Genomic DNA, 16,952 nt, shown 5'->3' with positions numbered 1-16,952 from the left:
GATATATGTATATATTGCAAAATGATCACCACAATAAGTTAACGTGACCACCACAGTTACAGTTTTTTCTCATGATGAGAACTTTTAAAATCTATTCTCTTCGCAACTTTCAAAAATATTTACAAGGCAATATTATTAACTATAGTCACCATGATATACGTTACAGTCCCAGAACTTATCAATCTTATAACTGGAAGTTTATACCTTTTGACCACCTTCATTCATTTTTCCCTGTTCCCCAGCCCTCACCTCTGTTCTCTGTTTCTAATGAGTTCATTTTGAGGGAGGATCCACATATAAGTGAGATCATATAGTATTTGTCTTTCTCTATCTGACATATTTCACTTAGCATAATGGCATCTGCCTATCAAAAATTGTAGGATTTCTTGCTTTTGATGGATTATTGAGTATGCTGCATTGTGTTCTGTGCGTGCATGTATATTTTTACTGAAATATAGTTGACGTATGAGTATATATGTGCATGATATGTATCACTTTCTTTCCTTATCCATTCACCATTTGATGATTTGATGGACACAGGTTTGTTCCGTGTGCTCACTATTGTAAATACTGCTGCAGTGAACATGGGGGATGTGATATTTCTTTGAGACAGTGATTTTATTTCCTTCAGATATATGCCCAAGAGTGGAATTGCTAGATCATATGGCAGTTCTATTTTGAATTTTTTGAGGAACCTCCATATTGTTTTTCACAGTGACTAAGCCAATTTACATTCCTGTCAGCAGTGCATGAGCGTTCCCTTTTCTTCCATCCTCACCAGTGCTTACTGTTGTCTTTTTGACAACAGCCATTTTCATAGGTCTGAGGTAATATCTCCCAATGGTTTGATTTGCACTTCTTTAATGAATCAAGTCTTTTTATGGGCTAAATCTGCCCATACATCTGGGTGAGCTTATACAAACATATTTCCATATAACTGCCAATCCACTGTTTTGCCATCCTTAGATTTAGCAGGCAATAGGTAGAAGGAAACAATTCATTTAGTCAATATTTTAGGGGTATCTACAGTGTGTCAGACACTATGTTAGGCACACAAAAAAATGGACAAGAGTAAAAGTCTGAAAAGGGTACTAAAGAGTCATTTATGCCTGTTTAGAAGCTGTAGAAGTTGTACAAAAGAGAAAGAAGACAATCTCAGCTCTGGATTATCCATTGATAACTCATAGTATGTATGATGCAAAATTCTCAGAATTTACTGAGAAGAACTGTTCAGGCTTATAAGCAAACCCTTCAAATAACTTAGAAAAATGGAATATTTCAATAGATGGTTACAACTTTCAGATTACTTTGACTTGCAGTACCCATTATGGGACCTTGCTCTATATCAGTCAGACAAAAAGTCTGCTTTAGAAAATGACGGACAATATTTTTGATCAGGAAATAAAGTTGTGTAGAAATTAAAATTCTGATGCTTAATTTAGTCTATATTTTATGAACATTTCTTTTGGGGGCTTTTTTTAGATACTCACACATTAGTAAGTAGAAGCTAAAAAAGTAGAAAATTAAATAGCTATTTTGGCATGGCTGGGAGAGGACTATAGAAAGATTGCTGACAATTTATGCAGTCAGCTGGAAAAAAATCACTGCCATGTTGGCTGTATGTAGTTTGCAGATTGTTTTTTTCATGAAAGAACATATGTCCCTTGTTACTGTCATAATTGATATAAGAAAAGTAACTTGAGAAAAGTCAGAAAAGTAAGTTGATAGTTCTAAGGACGACAATGTATTCACTCACAATTGTATAGGGACATACTATATAGAGAGACAATTCCCTCTAGGGCATTTTTAGTTTCATTTTTTAAAAAAATCAAGAGTTCTATATTCTACCAGTATTTGTCACCCCTGCAAAACAGGGGCCAGCTTATTTTAATCATACTTTGTTGATTCAGTTAATGAAAAGGCATCCACCATGTCAACTGCAGATAATCAAATCCCTTGTGTTAAATGACTGGCCTCATCCTTAGTAGAGCATATCAGTACAGTTTATCCAAGGAATAGACAGTAACTGTTCTTGAAACTGTTCTTGCCTGGAAAAGGTAGCATCATGAAGCATTGCCTATGAATTGTCAACATTATCAGATTTAAAACTCAATAACAATTGTAATTTTATACCATCGAAAACCAGCTTTAGATTTCGCTACCCTCCCCCTCACCGCCTTCCCCAGGAAACAAAAACTGATTTATTGCTGGCCAGAAGTCCCAGTTCACCAGAAACATGGTCCAGACAGAAATGATTAATGTTTCCCTCCAAATTAATTTCAAGCTGTCTAACTTAGCTATTTCCATTTTCCCCTAAGTAAACACCAGATCTGAATTTTCTATTAGAAACAGCAATAACCCAACCTTGCTTTAGGATATGCTATTTCCTCTCCAATCTACATATGCCATCCTTTAACTTCCCACATATTTCACTCTCTATAAAGGACCTGGCCTTTTTAGTAGTCACTCACTCAATACAAAACACAGCATTGAGAACCAGAGAGCGATTCCCTTGAGCAATTTGATCTTAATAATCTTAACCTGTGTGCACATGAGGTAAGCTGCATCATTCTAGAATGGATCAAAGTCAGGCTTGCCCAGAGAGATCCATTGATTCAAATAATTAAGAGGGTGAGTTCATAGAACAAGAGTTGGAAATGAATGAAAATAAGGAATGAGGCGAGTTTGGAGAGCCTCATTTGTCATGATGTCTTGTTTTCCATACGTCCATTTCAGTACACTTCTGCACTGACGCACGACGCAATACTGGTCATAGCAGAAGCTTTCCGCTACCTGAGGAGGCAGCGAGTGGACGTGTCCCGGAGAGGCAGTGCTGGAGACTGCTTAGCAAACCCTGCTGTGCCCTGGAGTCAAGGAATTGATATTGAGAGAGCTCTGAAAATGGTAATGCCCACAATGGGTAATTGGGGTGGGAGTACCTTAAGTGAAAGTGAAAGTCGTTGAGTTGTGTCCAACTCTTTGCCACCCTATGGACTATAGCTCACCAGGCTCCTCTTCCTTGGAATTCTCCAGGCCAGACTACTGGAGTGGGTCGCCAGTCCATTCTCCAGGGGATCTTCCCAACCCAGGGATTGAACCCATGTCTCCTGCATTGCAGGTGGATTCTTTACCATCTGGGCCACCAGGGAAGCTGGGGGTACCTTGTAAAGACCCAAAAGGCCATCAATCCTGAGAAAAGACACCCTAAAAGGAAGAGGATCAGAGTCTATAGACTGTTCAAAGTGTACAGAAAGATAAGCATCTATATTTATTCATCAAAATCTAGGCATCTAAAACTAAAAGGTTCTTCCTTGAAGCTTAAGAAATGGTATCAGTAAATTTAAGGCAAATGAATATTTCATTCTTACTATGGCGTGGAGAGTAAATCAAGCTCAATATCCTTGAAAGTTGCAGATTAAACATGAAAATGGCTTTCCAAAAATTCAGGCTTTCCAGAAAATGACATTACTTAGGGGGACTAGGGTATTCTCTAGGAAGCTCGTATCTTCAAGGTAGACCTTACTGGCATCCTGACTTATCAGCCAATTATTATCCTGGATGGACTGTGGAATAGAGCCAGGGTGATAGTGTTTCTATTGTCAAAAAGAACCTGTAATACTATATTCTACAAGGTGAGAGGCAGGAATACGATCCCTTTTTACACCTACTTAAGAGGCTTTTCCCCAATGCCTTAGAGAAAAATCCTAAAGAAAAATACAAGGAATCAATGGCTAGACAGTCAAATAGGTCATTTGTTTTTAGTAGTTACTGGGTGGGAGAGCATTTCAGGCTTTGAGCAGTATCCTTTGAACAGATTCCATTATTCACACTAGAAGGAGCATCACCCATTCAGTGCAGCTTTCCAAGCAAAAGATCTTTCCTGAATATTTTGTGTTATGCTACATACGCCTGCTTGCATTAAAATGAGCCTTCAGCAGTACAAGACTCTCTTATTTCTCCTTTAATTATCCTGATGTTTGGAATATCCAAATCAACAAAGAGATCAACAATGATAAAAGAATTCTGTGCACAACCCAGCAACGAAGAGCCTGTAATGGCCTCATAACATACATCATTTTGTGTAGTTGGCTCTCTTACTGCTGCCTTCAATTTGCCAAGTTGGAAGCATTCAATCAAAAAGGGTTAGTAGCCCCTGTGTGTCTCTCCAAGAAAGAGATATGACTCATTCTCCCATCATGCAGATTTTTATGTCATTATGTCAGTTCTCTAACAAATGCCCTGAGTGTAGTTTTATGGAGGTAGCACTGCACAATTTTTGAAGAGCAGTTAATTAAATTCAACCTTCATAGCTGTTACAAGATTTGTATTGTCAGGTGAAACATAATGATGAGTGAAATATAAAACTCCCTCGGAGTGAATCAAAAGGAGTTTTCATCAACAAAAACCTCAAGGGGCAAGTGCCAGCATCTCCAGTTGACTCCCCATTCATGACACAAATGACTCTCTACTCCCAATACAAAACTAGCTACCAGAGCGAAGGATGAAAAATGAATTTGGCAAGACAAAAATTAGATTAATCATATTATGGCACAAATTGTTTCTGAATGTCTGACTCACTGATAAAGCTCAAGCTGTAAGCCAGGTAGGTAACCTTCCTCCCCAGGCCCTCATGATCAGACACTCAGCAGGAAGGATGTTTTTCCTCTTTCCGTAGGCCAGCCTATGGCTTCAGAGGGGCTGGACAGTATCAGCTTCTTCCCAAAGTACCTGTTACCTTGTGACAAATGATTGGTTTTCAGAGGACTGCTAGAGAGGATGGCCTAAAGCACTAAAGACTTGACCATATTAAAAGAAATTCCATTTTATTTAAGTTAATTAAAAGTGAGAATGCATGATGTAAAAGCATTCCTCATTGTGACTAGCACATAGTTGTTGCTCAATCAATCATTTTCTTCCTTCAAAGAAATCTGGCAAACAAAATCATTGCCTGATAGAGGCTCCGAAAGGGCCTGTTTTAATGAATAAATAATCACACCATTCATTTAACAAATATTTACTGAGTACCAACGACTATGTATCAGGCTCCAAGTTAATATGCAAACATGAAATAATATGAGGGAACTCATATTTAAATTGCTAATATGTAAAGAAGTGCTTTTGAAAACCTTACAGCCACTTGCAGATCGGGTAACGATTATCCTTACAATCTACCAACAGTGCAAAGATTAGCCTTAGCATGGTCTACTGAAATATGTCACAATTCTAAGTCATTGAAAATTGTCCACTGGTTCAATAAGCATTTATTGAACCCTGCTTTATCCCAGGCTCTGGATTCGTTGCCAAGAACACAGAAAAAGAATGCCTTTCCATCTTTAGATGCTCCCAGTCTAGCAGGGGAGGCGGAAATACATAGATGATTTAAATGTTATGGTGAAGTTCCACATGGAGTGCTATGGGAACCCAGAGGAGAAGCACCTAATATAGCCTGAGGTGCAGGGTGGAGAGGATTGGGAAACTGTCACTGACATTCATATCCTTAAAAATAGACTTCTCTCGGAGTGGTAGTCCAATTCGACTTGTGCTCACCAAAAGCTCTGATCAGTCTAGGCTGTTGTCCAGTTTGCAGATCATGCTCAGATAGGCTGAATCTTTAGAAATATACAATTCTTAATGAGACTGGAAGCCTTTGCTATTTACAGCAATGAAGGATTTCCTTAATATGTTCCTCTGCCAGTGTCTCTACCCTACCTATCTCCTCTCCCAGAGTTCAATGCTCAAAATAGAGTGTAAAGAACCCTTCATGCATCACAGACCCATCCCTCATGCATACATCAGAACCATCCCTCAACAAAGAATCTTTTCTTTAGCCAGAAGCATGATGTCACCTTCTCTGCAAGCCTAAGCTGACAGTAGTGCTTAGGTTTGTTGGGTCAGTAGGACAATCGTCTTGTCTTCAGGAAGTCACATGGGGGCATTTCTCCTTCAACAGATATTCCATGGTCTCCTATAGGTGGTGAACAAGGGCCCTCCCTTTAAAAGGATGCTCACTACTATTTGCCATCAATTTTCTCTTCTGCTGCACAAGCCTATTACCACTTCTGACCTGCTTAACAAACAGCTTGTCATTTTTCTATAAGTGATGAAAAAGTATTCCATCCTTTCATCATGGGAGAATAAGACAGATTCTTTTTCTCTGAAGCAAATTCCTTGACCCATACTCACCAGATGAGTAATTCAAGTGGGTAACAATAATGCCATATCTAGAGAAGGTCTTTCATCCAGTGTCCTTGAACTGTCAAAAATAGGTAAGGAAATCTCTCCACCCATTAGAGGCAGCCTCTTATTAGTTAATAATATGGGACCCAGACCAAGGAAAAATCATGCTATCCACGCCTCTGTATTTGGCATCCCAACCAGACATTCAGGCTATTCCAGCACCTCTGTTTTTTGTAGCATTCAGTACTCCTGATTCCCTCAACTTAACAAATTTCATCAGTCTACAGATTATCCCTCCATGACCTAGCTCTCCATACCTGTCTGTAGCTAGGAATAGGTTAAATAAGAGGAAAAACTCAGTCCTGTTACTATGGTAGTTGGTAAATGTGCAAACCCCTCAAGAATTAGAAACAAAACTCACTTTGATTAATAATTATTATTATTATTAATAGAGCTAACATGTATTGCAATGCTCAGCACATGCCAGACACTGATCTAAACATGACATATGGATAGCTCATTTAATCCTCCCAACAACTCAGTGGGATAGGTAGGCTTTCCCATTTTACAGATTAGTACACTGAAGTTCAAAAGCATTAAGGAACATCCCCAAGGTCATACAGTTAGTAAGTGATGAAGTTATGGTATGAATCCAGGAGCTTCAGAGCCCGTGTGACTGAAATCAGCTTATGTTTGGACACTGAGAATACTAAGATAAGACAGTCACAGTCCCCAAGGAACTCACAGTCCAGAGGAACACATTGTCCTAGTTAAGAATACTCCTTGGGATACTCTTTTCAGAAAAGACTGATGGTAGACATTTCAAGTCCTTGAAAAAGTAGTAGCAGAGCCCTTACTGTATCATATAAGAAACTGCTTGTCAAAAGAAAAAAATCAGTATCATATATTAACACATATATGTGGAATCAAGAAAAATGATTTGGATGATCTTATTTGTGAAGCAGAAATAAAAACACAGATGTAGGGACAAATATATGGAGACCAAGGGGGAAAGAGGTGATGGTGGGGTGAATTAGGAGATTGGGATTGACATATATATACTATTGATACTATGTATAAAATAGATACCAAATGAGAACCTACTGTATGGCACAGGGACCTCTACTCAACGATCTGTGGTGAGCTATATGGGAAGGAAATGCAAAAAGAGGGGATATAAATAGATAACTGACTCACTTCGCTGTACAGCAGAAACTTACACAACATTGTAAGGCAACTATACTCTAATAAAAAAGAAATTGCCTGTTACACCACTAAGAGCTTCATTAAAAGCCATATTTACAAAATACTGGGGAGAAAATGAAGATCTGTGCAGACCTGATCTGGTGGCTATAGCTCATTGGCTCAAGATAAATGTTCTCTAATATTCCAAGATCTGTCCATAGACCTCATTGCAAAGAACTTAGAAGGCAATATTGTGGTGCTATTTAAAAATTTTACATTTTCCCCTTTCTACCAGGTGCAAGTACAAGGAATGACTGGAAACATACAATTTGACACTTATGGACGGAGGACAAATTATACCATCGATGTGTATGAAATGAAAGTCACTGGCTCTCGGAAGGTAAGTAACCCAAACAGATATCCCAGTGAAAAATCACTCAAAAAGTGATAGCCTTCAGATGCAGGAAAATACATGTTAGGAAACACACCCAGAGCAAATTCCCACACATCCTGTTTGCCTTTCCATTCAGTGAATAGTGTAGCTACAATGCAGAGCTGTCTTGTAATCAAAGTGTTCCATCTACACATTGTAAAAGGACTATTTCCCTCTGAGGCTGGTTCTTTAAAAGCGATAGACTCAAGAGTTATTCACAGCTTCCTACAATACAGGAAGGAATTACAAATTTTTTAGCATGTTATTTAAACCAGGGGTCCCCAACCTCCAGGATCTCATGTCTGATGATCTGAGGGGGAGCTGATGTAATAATAATAGAAATAAAGTGCAGAATAAATGTAATGCACTCGAATCATCCCTAAACCATCCCCTCTCCCCCGGCTCCATGGAAAAATTGTCTTTCATGAAACCAGTCTCTGGTACCAAAAAGGTTGGGGACCGCTACCTTAAACAGAAGCTGCCAAGATACACATGCTTTTAGCAAAAGAATTAGAAAGTAGGTAATCTCTCCATTTTGCCAACTCACCTACCAAAAGGACTCTGGACAAAGTACCTTTCTCTACAGCTAAATTTCATAATAACCACTTTGCTTCTGTCATACTAATAGTCACGAGGTGGGAATTTAGTAGTCACTTGATAAAACCTTAGAATATAAAATATCTGGTACCACTTCTACAGGATACTCCACTGGTGGTTTCTCACCCCACCCTATCCCCCACACTCCAGATTCCCTACAGTCCTAAGGAAAGGATTCTTCTGCTATCTGAGTTTAAAGAATCAAAAAGCCTGATCATTCTACAGTAGGCTAACTCATTTTACCAAATATCAGTAAAAGCAAAGCAGGGATGGGAAGCCCCAGGATGAAGGAACTAGCAGCACACTTGTGTGTGTGTCAGTGTTGTGGTCCTGGTAGGGGTGGCAAGACAAAGGGAGAGAGGACCTCAATCCTTGGAAAGCTCGAGCAACTGAAAAAAACTTTCATTCCACAAGAGCACTTGAATTTCAGGCAGCACTTTTTGAGTGAAAAATAGGCAACCAGGTCAAATGTCTGCTCTTTCCAGGCTGGCTACTGGAATGAGTACGAAAGGTTTGTGCCTTTCTCGGATCAGCAGATCAGCAATGACAGTGCATCTGCAGAGAACCGGACCATAGTCGTCACTACCATTCTGGTAAGTATAGAGGACTAGGTGGGCTTTCTGTTGAAAAGCAATATTCAGCCAGGAGGAAAGACCTCAAGTTCAAATAGTCAAAGTTTCAAATAGAAACTTTCAACATGTCAACTGAGGAACCTTTTGAAATATCTTGCCATGATGATGAAAGAATGTCATTTTTAAAAAAAGAATAGGGAATTTGCAACAGTCTTAGATGTCATTATCCTCTTAAACAAGGGCTTCCTAGGTGGCTCAGTGGTAAAGAATCTGCCTGCCAATGCAGGGCACTCGAGTTTGATTCCTGGGTTGGGGAAATCCCCTGGAGAAGGAAATGGCAACCCACTCCAGTATTCTTTCCTGGGAAATCCTATGGACAGAGGAACCTGGTGGGCTACAGTCCATAGAGTTACAAAGAGTCAGATATGACTTAGCAACTGAACAATAATAATCCTCTTAAACACCCTATACCATGGACTGATGCTTCATCTAGACCTGAAATGGAATACTTCATTGTAGGGGAGACAAAAGGAAAGAGTAGGTCAGAGCTCTAATATTAGGCTTGTCACTAACCTGAGTTTAACAGTACAAATAGCAACTTCTCTGAGCCTCAAGTTGTATTATTTTTTAACTTGTGGAATAGGCATAACAATAGTCTCCTACTCATGTCATAAGATGTTTCAAGGCAATATTCACCATGTAAAGCTTTTCTGAAAAATCTAAAGCACTATTGAGATATGAAATAATATTTTCATTTATTTTGAAATGTTTTTCTAAAAATGTTTCATTTCTGAATGAAGTCCAAACCCAGGTTAAAAATGACTGTTCCACTAGGTCTGAAATTGTGATTAACTGAATGGAGATTCAGTTAAAGTTTACCTTTCGTTTAAATATACAAATCAAATACTCACTTTGGGCTAGGTACTATACTAGGCCCTGAGGATATAAAAATGAACAAGCTACAGACCCTGACCTCACAAAGATCACAGTGCTTCCCTAGGGCTTGCCAGGGCTGGCTGCAGTTCTGACATGGTAAATCCCAAGAAATCAAAGGCAGTTCACCTTCATGTAACTGTGGGGAATACCTCTGTCCAATTTGACTAAATCAAAGACTCTCTAGGTGGAAACTGATTTTTCTCTCAAACCCTCAAAAAGGATTTAAATCCTTTCTACTTCTTTAAATCATTGATTAAGGACTCCAAGGAATATGTGCCCCCATGAACAGTCGATCGAGGCTCTTCTGCTTACTAAGCAAACATTTTTAAAAGCTCTCTTAACACGCCAAACCTCAATAGCCACAGGGAAACAAGACTTCATTATTACATTTATTATCTCTTAGAAAAATGTATAGGAGTAACCCATTGATCTTTCTTCTGGTCCCAAAGGAATCACCATATGTAATGTATAAGAAGAACCATGAGCAACTGGAAGGAAATGAGCGATATGAAGGCTATTGTGTAGATTTAGCCTATGAAATAGCCAAACATGTAAGGATCAAATACAAATTGTCCATTGTCGGTGATGGGAAATATGGTGCAAGGGATCCGGAGACTAAGATATGGAATGGCATGGTTGGGGAACTCGTCTATGGGGTAAGTTTTTTCCACTTTGGTTTCATTTACTTCTATGCCTTCCAACTAACCAAGATAGATGAAATTTAATTTTTAAGTACAATGCTTATCCAATTGTATCATCTTCATATGGCCTGTACACAAAACATTTCATTCTACAGTTGAATTCTGTAAAGGTAGCTTGTCAATAGCATCCTTTGGGCGACAGGTTTATTTTACTAAAAGGAAAGAGGAATTGGGGAACTTTATTTTGCAATATTAAGTACAGCCTTCCCTCTACTGAAAATCTGTTCCTTGTGTGTTTCCTGTATTAGGCAGCAGACGCACCACCCACTTAGTTGCCTAAACAAGCAGATCATCTTTCCTCATTACTCCCCTCATATCCAGCCAGTCACCATGTCCTTTCTTTTCTACTCGTCTGGCTCTCAAATCCAGATACACTTCCCAGTCCCATCATCATCATCTTACTAATGGTTCTTACGATTTGACAGTCTTTACTTGGCTTGCCTGCCTCTGCTCTTACCCTGGCCAATCAAATCTGCATTATTGTGACTTCTCACTTTAGAAATCAGGAGAAAATTCAAATTCCTTAGCATAGCAAAGAAGGCACTTTGTCTTCTGGCCCCCACCTACCTCTCTGGCTTCATCTGGGCCTCTTCCTCCTTCACACTCAGCTATAGCAAACTATGCATTGTTCCCTGAAGGCAGGCCTGGGAGTACCTTCACCTCTCCTCAGCTGGCTACTGCCACCTCCAGTTCTTCAGAATTCAGAGATGTCAACTCTTTCAGGAAGCCTTCCCTAATCCCACTTACCCATCTGCAGTATGGTTAGCTGCCCCTGCTTTTTGCTTCTTTATAGTACTGGGCTTCGCAGGTGACGCTAGTGGTTTTACCAGCCTGCTAATGCAGGAGACAGTAGAGACAGGAGTTTGAGTCCTGGGTTGGGAAGATCCCCTGGAGGAGGGCACGGCAACCCACTCCAGTATTCTTGTCTGGAGAATCCCATAGATGGAGGAGCCTGGCAGGCTATACAGTCCGTAGGGTCGCAAAGAGTCAGACACAACCGAAGCAACTTAGAACACGTAGAACTTTTGAATCTGTATTATGAGTTCAGCTGTCCCAACTAGACTATGAACTCCTTGAAGACAGAAGCCGTATCTGGTTCATTTCAATATCCCATGGCCTGACACATAATGGAAATCCAATGAATATGTTATGAATGAATTCATGAATGAACAAAATGGCTCTGGCAAGGGCTTGCCCATGGGTGAAGTACAGAAGAATTATACTGTTAGGGCTTTTTAAAGGAGGTGCAGTAGTATTTTCAGAGTTTCTCAGGGGCTTAACTTGAAAAGGTCTCTGATTGGGAATGACAGATCTTGGGCCATGCAGTGAAGCATATGGAAACAAGTGAAACTGGGCATAAGAACCACCCACTGGATGACCTAGTCACTAGAAAACTAAGCCAAGTGCTGCCAGAGGTTTAGTTCTAATAGACAATTATTACTTGCAATGACCAGTCCCTGTCTAGACAACAGGTTAGGGGAAGCAGAGGAATTTAGGGGGTAGACATTTGAGAAGAATCTGGCAAGAAGCAAATGTCCAAGTGAGCTATTGAACTGAGGTTTAGGATAAGGACTCCAACACTAGAGACAGAAATCAGCAACAATAATAAGGTGTAGCTCTCCAATTGGAAGATAGTACTGGGGTCACTAAATAAGTTTTTGGAACTGGTCCTCAGGAACAAGCACAAAGGCGGAAGCTCGTTTCTAAAAATAAGGGCCCGAAAAGGGAATTAAGGCTTAAAATGAGATTGGACCTCAAGCAACAAAACTAGGGCACCATCCTCAAGTCAGACTAGCTGCAAGGCAATTTGAACCTTAGCCCCCCCACCCAAGCTGGGAGGACTGGAGCCAATTGTCTCTGGTCTTGGATCCAGGCTGTTCCTGGGAACTGGGGCAGGGCCGAACTGCAGATAAGATGCAAGTGAATCCAATTATGAGAAAGAAGAACTTCTAAGGCCTACGAGGAAGCACAGAGCACTCATTAGGCTTCCTGAAGACCCTGAGAAGGAAGCCCTGAACCATCTCTTCTTACTTTACAAGTTGGTGATCAAGTCTTCTGTTTCTCATCTGCCCTCATCTGCCCAACACTCAGGCTTCAAGAGGACCTGTCTTGCTCACACCTCTCCCCTGCTACTTAGCATATTACCTGGTACATAGAGATGCTCAGTTTTTGCTTTAATGAATCACTGCCTGGCATGTAATAATGCCCAGTCAATATTCACTAAATGGAGTCCATGGTGAGAGGTAAACCTATAACAGTTTTCTTATTATTATCAGCTACCATTTGTTGCATATTTACTGACCACCAAACATTGTGCCAAATGCTTTACAAGCATTATGTAACTTAACCCTCAAAATATTATTGACATCATTCTACAGATGAAACAAATTGAAGCCAAGACCAAACAGCTTGTACTGACACAGTGATTTGAACCAAGTTCTCTGACTATGAAGTTTGTGTTAAGCATCACCCTCTACTGCCTAACAGTCAACATGTTGCAGACTCATCCCATCCTAAAACATAGTTGAAAGGTATTGCAAAGGCCCTTGATTCCTTAGCCAGTCTCAGTGGGGAGAGTGTTTGGCCACAGAAGCCTGGCAAGGAATTTACAGTCTGTTTCTACTAGGGCAGAGTAACTGGCATGGACTCTACCAGCCCATCAGGGCTCCATTGCCAGAGCTCTCTACTGTCTCAATAGAAAGCCTGTCCAGCATTGTAAATAGCTCAGTGCCCTCCTGGCATTGTCCAGGACGTTTAACACAGCGATGTGGAGCAAGGCTGATTTCCTGACATTGTTCAAAGACCAGTTTTTTCTGTGCATTTTGGTTTCTCCTCAGACATGTACTCTCTACTGTACCCATTTAATCTCCACATTCTCTTCCTCTTTCCAATTTGTGTATGTGTGAGTGAGGAAGCTTGAGAATTAGTGAGTCCCTTATTGGTTTAGTAATTCAGGAACGAGCTCTCGACTGCTGACTAGGTAAAAATTCTCCTGGAGGAGCCTACCCATTTTTTTTTTTTTTTTCATCTAGTGCTCTCTACTCAAGATAAAAGCAAGAGCCAGGGAAGGCTCTTAAGAAATGTCTTCCTCCATCCCCTAACCTAGAACAAGTGTCTGGTACTTCCTGGGATTATAACACAAGGTGATTCCCAGGAACTGACTGCACACCAACCTATATATGAGTGGACTGCCAAGTTCCACTTTCCTCGAAGGCGTGTGGCTGTGAAAAATGGATGTAGTTCTCGTGCGTAGAGTGAGAGCTGTCAGTGAGAGAGGGTGACCTAAGCTGAGTATGTCTTCCCCTTCATTTAGAAGTTTTCATCTTTCAGCCTTGAGAAGTTTACAGCTTCTTGATCAATGATAGAAATGGAGAAAAGTGAAAACACGCACTCATTTCTGGCAGGCCTTGTCTCTTACAGTTTGTAAGTTGCTTAAGAAAAAGAATGACAGAAACATACATACCCCTCCTCGGTGACTTCCCTAAGTGCTTAATAAGCAAAAGGATGGAGGACATGAAAGTATTCCTTGAAATAACACAAAACTACACAGATAGACACTGCTTTATCTTTAGGGCATTTTCTCTTAGACTTTTAGTATGTACAAACAGATCAGAGTAGGAAAAAAATGAAGAAAGGCGAAATGAAAAAAAAGCTTTGTAAAGGAGATTTCAGTATCTGCCACGAAGCCTCAAGAAAGAGTCAAAATGAATTAAACTTGTTAAAGAAGAAAGAGGCCAATCAGCCTCTTTTGGATCTTTTCAGATGAGTCTTAAATGGTTTTTTTCCCACTTTAAAGAAAATCAAGTCAAGGTTGATGTTTGGGCCACCCTGTATCGCTAAGAAGGCTATTTTTGAAACAAGCGTCAGTAGGACACAATGTGCCCCCATTATATAAGCTCTTCAGAACATTATGGACTTGAAACTCTCCTCCTGCTTTTAGAAGTTTTGATTTTGAGCTGGATGTCTGTAACATCGCCACATGGCAATTGTCCCCAGCTCAATTGTGGCCTATAGACTGCAAGTTTGCAGGGCTCCCAAATATCATGTGTTGCTATCAGGGCTCTTAGATATCCTTTAGCCTTCTTTCTCATTCATTTTACACAGAAATGTGAACACCAGCCAGGACTGAACATGAGAACTGCCCATTGGATAAACCAGGAAACCAAGGCCTGATATAGGACAGGAATGAAAGTAATAGTAGGGATTGTGATAAGGTCACAAAACCACACAGCATGGCAGAGCTTAGACTATAACTCAGCTTTCATGACTTGTGGTCCAGTGCTCTGTCCACTGAGTCATATTGGCTCAGTTTACTAAGGGTGTCTGCTTACAGCAAGATAATCCTACCTGCCTTCAAGGGGCTTACAATCTAGTTGGATTATGAGCTTTTCCATCTGAGATACTCATCCTGTTTATCTGTAGCCACCAAGATAATGTAATACACACCTCTACTTATCACTTGAAATATTTGAAAATCCAGGTAGGCAGCTGAGGGTTTCTGCCCTTTGAGAGGAGACATGCTCTAATACAAAAAGAGGTCCTAACTGACAAAATGACACATCCCAATGGGCAGCTGCCATGTTCCTTATGTTCCCAGCATTTAAAAACTAAGGAAAGGAAAGGCCAGACAAAATATTGCTCATATTGGCACCTCTGGTTTACAAGACAGCAGAGAGAGCTTGGGGATGGAGATGGAGTGGAGGACAGGTGATTCCAGGTCACTTCCCCCTGAATATCATCAGACTCCTTCACCCTCCCAGGACGAATGGCAATTTTATAGATGCTGTTCACACTGACATTTCTCTCCCTAGGAGAAATTATCTCTGAGGTTGTCACTATCCTAAGATAGATTCATTTTCCATTAAGAAAGACAGAAAGTCGATCTGTCCTTCCAGCTAAAAGGCAGAGAAGCAAGGGTGAAGTAACAGATGCCAAATATTCTCTTCTGTTCTTCAGGTGATTACACCAGGCTTTGGCAGGAGGGCTGATGGTTTGATCAAAGCACCCCTCTCCTTCAAATGAGGCCTGTGAACTCGAGGAAGGAGCACTAATGATACATGGAAGTCTGCCATTCTGCGCAGGCAGGGTGGGGAAATATTTCCAACCAAATTCAGCCTCACGTGGCCTTTACCCAGCTCCAGGGACACTCCTTTATCTTCACTTTGTTTTTAACCCTCTGAGCTCCCCAAGGACAAGGAGCCCTAACCAAGAGATCCAGACTGGGACATCTGTTCTGGATAAAGAAACGAGGAGATCCTGTTGTGACCCTGCTTGTTGCTGCAGAGATTTAAATAGACCTCATCCTTTTCTCCAGATCCCAACAACTGCAGACAGTAAATATCCCATAGAGTACAGTCAATAAAGCCGTTTCAGTCCTGGCCCCCAACAGGGAGCAATTATATTCCTATTGTCTAGCTTGATTCTGTCCCCCTCCTTTCTCTGACACATTTAAACTTTCCAAACAACCTGTCTGCCAAAGGCTACTAGAACCCTACGGCTGATACAGGGATGAGGGGCCAGGTCACGTCTGCCTCTTCTCTCAGTGATGTATAATATCTTATACACTACACGCCAATGCATTGCCTACCCTCCACCTCTCATCTCACTCCCCTCCTTGCTTTCAGCAAATGCTTTAAAAGCTGACAAGCTCCTGCTTATGCGTAGTCTCCAGGTGTGTCACAAGTTTTGTATCAGATCTTCGGATGATTAAGCTATAACATAAGCCTTTCAGCTCAAAAAAAAAAAAAATGTTTTAAATGACATTTAAACCAAGTGTCATTTCTGTCTTCAACCTGTTAGACTCTTAAATGCATCACCTGCCATATGCATATGAGTTTGTTGGGTTTTAAGTTTTATGAAATTTATAACTTTGGTAACCCACCTATGAAAAGGATTATAAATCCCCTCAAGCTAAATCCCCTCCAATAATGCAGTTGCTCTGGGTTTGCCACTGGTGAGTAAAAAAAAAAATCAAACCTAATTTGGTGTGTTTACTGAGCCCACACAGCTACTCTTAAGCTGCTTGATTAAAATCCTTTAAGTAGCCAAGACACAAGCAAACTCTTACTCTGAGCCCTTTCCATTGGCTGGTTTTTGTCCATCAGCCGGAACTCTCTCGCACCACCTACTTACCCACCTAGGTTTCTGAAAATGGCCTGCTGACTGCCGTTACTAGCACAGGCAGAGGTTTGAGGACAAAAGGATGCTGGACTGATTCAGGACACCCCAAGTGAGGTATTGGGGTGGACAAAAAGTCTGTACTTTCGTAAGTTCTTACGGGAAACCTGAACTTTTTTGGCCAACTCAATACTTCACTACTGCGTCCAAATTTCATGGGCTCCTAGCCCCATG

At 40.6% G+C, this 16,952-nt stretch overlaps 1 protein-coding gene and 1 long non-coding RNA gene across 13 annotated transcripts in view; one reads left to right on the top strand and one right to left on the bottom strand.

Annotated features, from left to right (window-relative positions):
• Positions 1-16,952, bottom strand: part of LOC147341489 (uncharacterized) — a 268,296-nt gene that overhangs the window by 82,722 nt on the left and 168,622 nt on the right. The window lies entirely within an intron of this gene.
• Positions 1-16,952, top strand: part of GRIA3 (glutamate ionotropic receptor AMPA type subunit 3) — a 310,057-nt gene that overhangs the window by 208,872 nt on the left and 84,233 nt on the right. For all 9 annotated transcript variants that reach the window (XR_015159097.1, XR_015159096.1, XM_086388204.1 and 6 more), the window contains 4 exons: positions 2,737-2,904; positions 7,658-7,762; positions 8,878-8,985; positions 10,350-10,556. Coding sequence is in view for 7 of the 9 variants with exons in the window: in XM_086388204.1 (XP_086244330.1) it covers positions 2,737-2,904; positions 7,658-7,762; positions 8,878-8,985; positions 10,350-10,556 (588 nt within the window). In the remaining 2 variants the exon portion in view is untranslated. The remainder of the gene's footprint in view (positions 1-2,736; positions 2,905-7,657; positions 7,763-8,877; positions 8,986-10,349; positions 10,557-16,952) is intronic.

Source organism: Bos grunniens, chromosome X, assembly GCF_055505025.1.
Source record: "Bos grunniens cultivar Pamir isolate PY7600 chromosome X, Bosgru_T2T1.0, whole genome shotgun sequence".
In the NCBI taxonomy this organism is placed as follows: Eukaryota; Metazoa; Chordata; class Mammalia; order Artiodactyla; family Bovidae; genus Bos; species Bos grunniens.
This window is presented reverse-complemented; position numbering and strand designations above follow the sequence as displayed.